General features: G+C 29.8%; 1 protein-coding gene across 1 annotated transcript; it reads right to left on the bottom strand.

Moving 5' to 3' along the window:
- Nucleotides 1-723: 723 nt before the first annotated feature.
- Nucleotides 724-1,531, bottom strand: LOC100306479 (non-specific lipid-transfer protein 2). The gene has a single exon (XM_003552669.5). The coding sequence runs from the start codon at nt 1,421-1,423 to the stop codon at nt 1,136-1,138; it is 288 nt and encodes a 95-aa protein (XP_003552717.1). The 5' UTR covers nt 1,424-1,531; the 3' UTR covers nt 724-1,135.
- Nucleotides 1,532-9,440: the final 7,909 nt, after the last annotated feature.

The following is a 9,440-nucleotide window of genomic DNA, read 5'->3' as shown; positions in this document are numbered from 1 at the left end:
GTTTGACTTTCAATAATAATAATTTTAACATCGGTTTAAAATCATGGTGAGAATCTTTTAGAATAGTTGTTGAAAGTTTTTTTAGTAGTATATTAGTTTAAATCAAATTCTTTAAATTATTAAATATATCAATTGTGAAAATCATTAATTTAATCACATTACTTGATTAATTTATTGATTTTTTTTGGGTCGTCTGGATGAATTAAACCACTCATATGCTGTCTATTGAAATTCTGTTAACAGTCAATTAATGTAGCTACAAAAGTAACTCCGTATTAGACAAATTTTTAGTATGTAAAAACCTTACCGTCAAATAGAAGGTGATCATCTCCATATTCTTTATTGTTTTACTATTTCCTATATAACAAGAATTGATCCTAATGAATTCTCTCTAATATTAATTCTCTGTTTGATACATCATCATACAGTATGTTATAACGTGCATGATGATTATATTCATCTAGATATGTTATAAATTTCATTTATAATATTTAAATTTTTTAAGGAAGTTAAACATGTAACTAAACTTTCTATAACTAAACCCGTGTTTTTGGATTACCGTTTTAAACTTCCTCAAAATTACTTTTAACTCAAAAGTCACATAGATTATCCTTCCTCCAAAGTATTTTTTTAACGTACGTTCATCCTTGGGAAATCGTGAATTAAACGAGAGTACTCAAGTCAAAAGAGCTATAAATTGGTCAAAAACGACAAGAGAGGATATGTCACTCTAGAACATCATTATTTCTCAATTTATATAGCTCTTTAACCATAATTCCCTGGATACAACATGTATACTAGTGTATACACCATATTCAAAGATAGCTAATAAATACTTGACTGTATAATTAATATCACACAAACGTAAAGTGGCAATATATAGTGTAAATATATATAAGCTTAATTTATACACAGAAACCATGAGTATAAAGCATCTTTATACAAAATATTCAACAAGAATTTACTTTATTACCACATCATTATAGTAAAATGTCATGATAAAGTGGTGAAATTCTATTGAATGCTTGTGTCAAGATGTTTTTATAGGATCAAAGTGTGTATATAAATTAAACTATATTTTTTAATCAATATATATATATTGTTCACACATTTTATATATATATATAAGAGGTGCTTAACAAGTTGGATAGGCAATACCACAAGAACTAACGGTTTTTTTGGCATTAGGAGAGTTAACATACTGCTTCAAGCTAGGGTTTTTGAGGTAGCCACAGAAGCATGGCTTTTGCTCCTTCAGCTTCTGGCAACAAGCACTCGAAGGTGCAGAACCTGAATTAATTGCCGGAAGACAAGGAGTCAACTGTGTTGGGTTGCAAGTCACCGCAGCCTCAGCCATGGGCCCCACTTCAACCACAACCAGTGCCACAAGCACCAATGCACACATAGCAGACTTCATCATCATTCTCTCTTCACTTAAATTTCCTACAACAACAACACAATTAACACAAGTACACAACACAACACAGAGAATTTGTATATGTTAATGAACTCACACACTGAAAATGAGGAATTGTGGCACCTTTATATAATAAGTGGAGAGTAGTAAGTGGGTGTAGTTAGTGGTTTGGTTTCAATTAATAATAATGCATTAGTAAATGGCCAATGTCCCCACAATCGAATGAGCGTTGGGGATTGGGATGCTATTATTACTTTGCATTAAAAGCACCGCGAAATTCGTGGCATTAACTATAGTGGTGTTAGTGAGTACTATCATCTGGACTTAATTTCAATGCAATGGACCACCCAAAATGTTTAATCAGGGTCTTCTTACCTACCAGCTACCCACGTCAAAGTACTCAGAAATTGTATAAATATCGTTAGTAGCACTGTTTAATATATACTCTTTTTTTTTAATGAAAAACTCCAGCGACACTCTATCTTATATTTTCTTTCATTATAATTTATTAAAAATCATCATTTTTTTAAACTTCATTTCTCATTTAATAATTATTTCTTCTTATTTATAATAAATAAAAAATAAAACTTACAAAAATTAATAACTTTTAATAAATTCTAATTAATTATAAAAAGTCTTTGAGAGAAAATATTAGAAAAAATGTGCTAGCATTCCTCTTTTTAACATATATCTCTTCGGATCTTTATTATAAAATCTAATTAACTAACTCATCAAGATTAAAATATTTAATTATTAAATTTATCTTAAATTAGTATTTTGTACCCTCAAAATTATTGTTGTAAACAAAACTATATATAACAAACATTAACAAGTTATATATTCGGTCACCTCACTCTAAAACTAACTAGTGAAAAAAAAATAATAAAAAAATAAGACAAAAAATATTTTAGATTAGATGATATATAAAAAGGATGAAATCCTACTTTTAATTTAGATCTAATAAAGACTCAGTGAGTATTTTATTATTTTTTAAAATTTATCAAAAATTATAAAATTAAGAAATAAATTTATTACATGAACAGTAAGACTTACTAAAATTTAAATTTTGTAATCAATTAATTTTAGTCAATGATATAAAGAAAAAATATTTAAAAGAATGTCTTAGAAAGTATATATCGCTAACATTTCTCAAGAAACATATACTAATAATTTATAAAATATAAACGTTAATTAAAAGATAAAAATTTTAGAGACATTTTCATTCATTGATTTCTCTAAAGAGGGATACATTTATATATAATTCTAATTGATACTAGTGAATAATACTATATATCAATATGTCAAAGTCTTATATTTAAAATAAAATTATAATTTATAAATTATATATTTAACTCCAACTAATAAAATCCTTAAATCATTTAATTTTTTTTAGGCCTCATTCGGCCCATCCTATCATCCGACCATATCCTGTAGCTTTGCGTACAGTGTTTGGCGGCTATTTTATGCGCGGGAGTGGGTAAGTAGGCTATGGCTTGCCGGATGAAAACAAAAAATAATAATCATTTCTAAATCTACAAAGCTATGAAAAATAATCATTTTCAATCTAATACATAACAACAATGGGAGAAAATAATATTTTGAATTAAAGACTTTATTTAGTGACCGACTTTATTAATTTAAAGACTGATAATTCGGTCACTAAAACCAATTTCCCTAGTAATCTAAAATTGAAAATCATAAGCCTCTCTTGTTCAATGTTGAAAATAAGACTTTAGCTATCCAAACGTAGAAAGTTGAATTGTAAACTCATATGTTTTCATACTATTATAGTAGTCTGGTCTTTCTTTTTTTTAAGAAACTAAATTTAGCTATTGCTTTACATGAAAGAAAAGTTTCAGATTACGAAAAATATTTCTTAATTTTACAAATTCTTTAGTTAAAGATGTTTTGTTAAAAAAATAAGGTACTGCACACAAGATGTATTAAAGAGTATTTTCATTTAAAAAAATGATGTTTTATCCATGATATTACTGTCAAGTATCTATTAATTTTATTAATAATTAATTTTTATTATAAAATTTGACTTATTATTTTAAGTGAGGTATTTTTTCTTTATTTTTTTATTCAAAAGATTCAAATTTAAGATGTTACTTATGAAAATGAAATCCAGTATCACTCGATCGGATAAACTATTTTGTTGGTTTTAAAAAAAAGATTTATATAGGTCAAGAATGGATGGATTTGAGTGATCGAATACTAATATTAACTAAGGTTATTTCAAGAGCTAAATTTATGGTGACACAAATAAATGAATCCTAGCTCTTTATCGAGAGCAGGCATGCATACTTTATATATTCTTTATTCTCTTTTGATTGTCGCACGCGTTTTGTTGTCTCATACATACAACCTATGTTAGATGAGGGAAATAATAATAAGTAGAGTGATACACAAATGACTCTTAGTTTTATAAATTTCATCTAACACCTCTCGTTTTTTCTATTTTTCTTTTCTTTATCATATCATAAATTTTATTAAGCATATCTTTTTGTTTTCTCTATGCATTGGATAACTTATTGGATGCTAAACATTTTACATAATAATACAGCCAAGGACAAATATTAATTGGTAGAAACCTTTTGAATTTAAGTTAAATTGCACTGTGTTGGAAAATTTTCTTTTTCAATTCCTGTTTTGGTTAAACTAATAGAGGGAACAACTCTAGATTGCGACACTAGCTAGCTGGGATAGAGACAGCCACTCCCACACCTTGAAACAAAATGTAGCACAAGAAAACATCGACTGCTGTGCGGGTTTGGCATCAGATGCACTACAATAAATTAGAGCCTACCCAGATTGATTATGTGCAACAGTCCAATCCTTCCTTCACATTCTTGTCCATGCTTTTCTTCACATGATTAATTTTCATGTACGTGCAGGAAAAGTTAATTAGTAGATATGATCGAAATCAGTAGCCTATTGCTATATATGACATGCTATATAAGAAAACTTGGTGATGTAAAAATTTCTCAGAATCAACAAGTTGGTTTGAAGAAAAATCTAAGTAACAAATATATACGTAGAATAAAATTTGTTAACATACTTTGAAAGAGAAGTGAGGAGAAGCGTGTGGAAAACTAAGATAAAGAGAATGCTTGAGAAGAGAAAGAGGGAGGTCAAGAAGAATGTATCATCAAAGAAAAAGAAGCAATGATTTATTATAATAAACTAGGAGTGGGCCAGCCTACTTTGCAGGCTTAGAAACCCGTAAAATGTGAAAACCAACGAAAGGAGAAACCGAGAAAGTAAAGGAGATGAGGCACAAAGAAGGAAAAAAAACACTATCACACACCCCGTGGCTGCTGGGGTGTTCGAAAGAACTTGTTCTAATTCTAATCAAAATTTAAACTCAATTGATTTTTTTAAGTACCATTTAAGTATCTTTTCGATATATCTCTTTTGTGATAATCCTAGAATATCCCGAGATTGATCTCGACGTATCTAAAGTCCTAATACAAAGGAGGTGTCACCAAGATCTTTCATTTCGAAGTTTCTTAATAGAAATCTCTTGGTTTCCTGCAACATGCCTATATCATTAGTCGTAAGCAGTATGTCATCAACATATAAGACCTGGAAAATGTATTTTCTCCCACTGAATTTGTGATACACACAATCATCAACAAGATTCATCTCGAAACCAAATGAGAGAATTACTTGATGAAATTTGTGGTACCATTTACGAGATGTCTGTTTTAGCCCATAAATAAATTTTTTCCGTTCGCAAATCATATTCTTTGGATTTCCTGACACAAAGTTTTCTGGTTGCACCATATAAATTGTCTCATCAATATTGTCATTGAGAAACCAATGGGTTTCACACCTTCCGGTAATGGGACAAGTTCCTAAACTTTGTTATCTTGCATGGACTTATACTCCTCATTCATTTCTTGAATCCACTTTTCTGAGTTGGAATCTTGCATAGGTTGATGGAAGTTGATTGGGTCATCTTCCATCATACAATTATTTTCCTCATGTTCCTGGAAAAATACCACATAATCATTTGGAATAACACTTCTCCTTTCTCTTGTAGATCTCTGCAAAGGTATTGACTCATGAAACATAGGTTCTTGAGGATCTTGAGTTTGTTCTTCATGAACGACCAAATTATCTTGAGTGGGGGATTCAATAACAATATCTTGTAGAGGTTTCGAATTTGCTTTATCAAAAGCAATTGTATGAATCGATTCTGGAATTGTTACTGATTCTTCCTCTAAGATAAAGTCTCTAACCTTATTCTTCCCCCCAAACTCAATATCCTCAAAGAATGTAACGGTTTCCATCTCAAAAATTGTCTTTAATTTGAGATCATAAAATTTATAGTCATTGGATCTTTCAGAATAACCAATAAAGTAGTTACTCACTGTTCGAGAGTCCAATTTATTTTCATTTGGCTTATAAGGCCTTGTCTCAGCTGGATATCCCCATACACGAAAATGTTTTTGACTAGGCTTTCGCCCAGCCCAAAGCTCATAAAGTGTTATGGCAGCTGCCTTAGTTGACACTCTATTTAGAATGTAAGCTGCAGTCTTTAGTGTCTCTCCCCAGAGTGTCTCTGGTAAGTTAGAATGACAAATCATGCTTTTTATCATATCCTTAAGAGTTATGTTTCATCTTTCAGCCACACCATTCATGCTAGGTGACCCTGGCATGGTGTACTGTGGGACGATTCCACATTCCTCTAGGTACCTGGCAAAAGGTCCCGAATGTTGTTCACCTGAACCGTCATATCTGTCATAATATTCACCATCACGGTCAAATCTGACACATTTTATTCTTTTTGTTAAGTTGATTTTCAACTTCAACTTTAAATATTTTGAACACATCCAAAGATTGTGACTTGTCATGTATAAGAAACAAGTATGCATATCTGGAGTAATCGTCTATGAATGATATAAAATATTGTTGACCATTCCATGAAGGTGTATGAAATGGCCCACAAATATCTGTATGTATCAATTCCAAGACGTTTGTAGCTCTATATGCACCTAATTTCTTGCTTTTGGTTTGTTTACCTTTAATGCATTCAACACAAACATCAAAGCTTGTGAAATCAATGGAATTCAAGATTTTGTTTAACACAAGTCGTTCAATTCTGTTCTTAGAAATGTGACCAAAACGCTTATGTCATAATGCTTTCGAGTTTGTATTATCAATTCTACGCTTAGTACCACGCAATTATGCATTAAAGGATTCACGATAGGAAGCTACAATATCAAGTAAATATATATTATCATTAACCTAGAGTGAACCAGTTCCAATAATATCTGAATTAAAAGACAACCTGAACACATTGTTTCCAAATGAACAAAAATAACCCAATTTGTCCAAATAAGAAACTAAAACCAAATTCTGTCTAGATGACGGTACAACAAAAGTGTCTTTCAAATCCAAATAAAGACCAGTACATAATAATAATAATCTAAAGTGCCCTATAGCTTCCACTTCCACTGATTTACCATCTCCCATCTTTCAGAATCAATTGGCTTCCAGTAGCCTAGGCAAACATGCATTGGAACACGGGTGTTAGTAGTGACACCAAAATCTAACCACTCTAGGTACTGAAGCTAAAATTGACCTCAGAACATACCAAAGTAAGAAACATATCCTTCTTTGCACGTCAAGCAACATGATATTTGGTACATTTCTTCTTTACATGTCCAGGCTTACGGCAAAAGAAAGCGTTTTTTCAATTTCAGCAAAGAATTCTTTGGCACTAAATTATATCTGAAACAGTGCCCCAAAGACCTCAGGAATGTCACGCCCTTAATGATCATAAGACTCATGCGATTTGAGTGATCCCACTTCTCATGAAGTTTCTTCTGTTCAGAGGTATTGGAATCCGTAGGAGGAGAGGGTTTCTTAATCCTTAATGCAAGGTCTAGATCCATGTAGCCAAAAACAATTTTCCATGTTCTCTTGCCCGTCTTTAAAATTTGCACCATTAAGAATGGAAACCAAATTCAGATTAGCAGATATAGAAACAACAAATGAAAAGATCAAAACAAATAATAAAATAAGCTCACATAATAGTCATCATCGATCATTTAAATCATGGTATATCTCGTCTCAAGAAGCGCAGTTAATATAAGTCTTTGGACAGTGAGATTAGTTGCTAGTGATATCCTTATTGTAATGTTCAAACATTGATAATAAAAGCATGTAAAATAACAACCCATATTTTGATGTGACTTATCATTCACCTGCAAAGTATCATAATTATCACATGTTTATCTTTGGGCCAATCACCATTAACATTTAACATTTCTCATGAATAATCTACACAAGAAAGGTCACTTTGGTGATATCTTGATTCAATTGGCTCATTTAAATGCTAAATAATTAATATGATATACCATAACTGAATTTTGAGCATTGATGCATCAAATCCAAACTTAAAATATTTCTTGAGTAAATTATTTTAACTATTTATTTATTTTAAATTTTAGAAGCCCGTGATTATTATTTTAATATACTGCGGTGACCTCTAAACGTAACAACAAACACATAAATGATGCATTTAAATTTATACCTATTATCCCACATGAAATATGTGCATGTTACTCATAAAATGCATAACCCATTAACACATCAAATTGTTATGCTTGCACCTTAGTGTTACTCTACATGTGTTACATTGATTTATTGTTACCAAGTATCATTTACTACGTGTGAATTTGTCATGCTTATAGCATGTAAATAACATTACAAAATCATTTTCAGGTAACGTGTCCATATTGCCAATCATGCAATATACTTTGAACAATTGTCATCTTAATTTGATGTTATCAATCACCTTTATATCATTGTTCAGTCCACAGTAATGTGATAATCTTATCTTGTTCCTCAAAACATTGTATCTAATGTGTGTATTGTCCAAACATCACATTTTATTTCCACTTTTTCTTCTTTCCATTTCTCTCTCCCTTGATTTTCCATCACTTGCTTATCATATATAACTATTTTTTTCTCTTCTCCTCTTTGTACTGTTCTCAAAATGAGTTGGAGGGATTTAATATTTTACTTTCACAATTTTTCAGTGAAATAAAAATATTGCAATCAATAAAATCTACTATTATATTATAAAAAAAATACTATAGTCAATATCTACACGCGCACTGACCAGACACACCCTACTCAAGTTACATGTGTTTTCTTAATTTGAACACTTGTATAATTATAACACATAAATTACTTATTTTCATACTTCCATTCTATAATTATTAATATAAATTCATTATTTTAGTTGTTAAATAATTAATTATAATAAAATGATTAAAAGTATACATTTAACTAAAAACATAATTTCAGTTTCTAATTTTTTATTTTTAAGATCTTGGTTATTTATTAATTTTCTCGGTTGAATTAAGGCCTAATTAATAATTTAATACATGGTTTATTTAAAAATATAAAAGTAATTCTTTAAAACATGAAGTGAGTTATTTTTAGGAGACCAGTCCCTTTCTTATCTTAATTTGATAAGAAAAACAATTATCAATATTTTCAAATCATGTCATACATAAATTATAATTTATTTATAAAGGTATTTTAAATTTTATAATGGCCAAAAAATTCTTTTAGAAATTATGCCATTTTTTTAAATATTAAATATGAAAAAAATATAAAGTATCAATGAATAGACAACAAAAGTAATCCTAGAGGTCATTCAACAATTAAAAAATAACAAAATCCTAAATAATAAGTTATAATATAAGTTACTAATACAAATGTTTATTATTTATTGTTTATAAAAAAAGAAGTATGGATATCCATTAAAATACAAGAACAAATCAAATTTACCAAAAAAATAAAATAGATACAAAATATTTTAATTAATTTTCTTAATAAAAAAAGTAATGATATATATTAAAATGTCAAAAGTGTGAGATTTTAAGATTTCACATGAGTGAATCAGGTAGCAATCTACTTACTTCACAAGCACACCCCTCTATGAGCATCGTCTACAATGGACACTACCAGGAACAGCAAGTTACGAGGTTACTAGCTA

This window comes from Glycine max, chromosome 18 (genome assembly GCF_000004515.6).
Source record: "Glycine max cultivar Williams 82 chromosome 18, Glycine_max_v4.0, whole genome shotgun sequence".
Lineage (NCBI taxonomy): Eukaryota > Viridiplantae > Streptophyta > Magnoliopsida > Fabales > Fabaceae > Glycine > Glycine max.
This window is presented reverse-complemented; position numbering and strand designations above follow the sequence as displayed.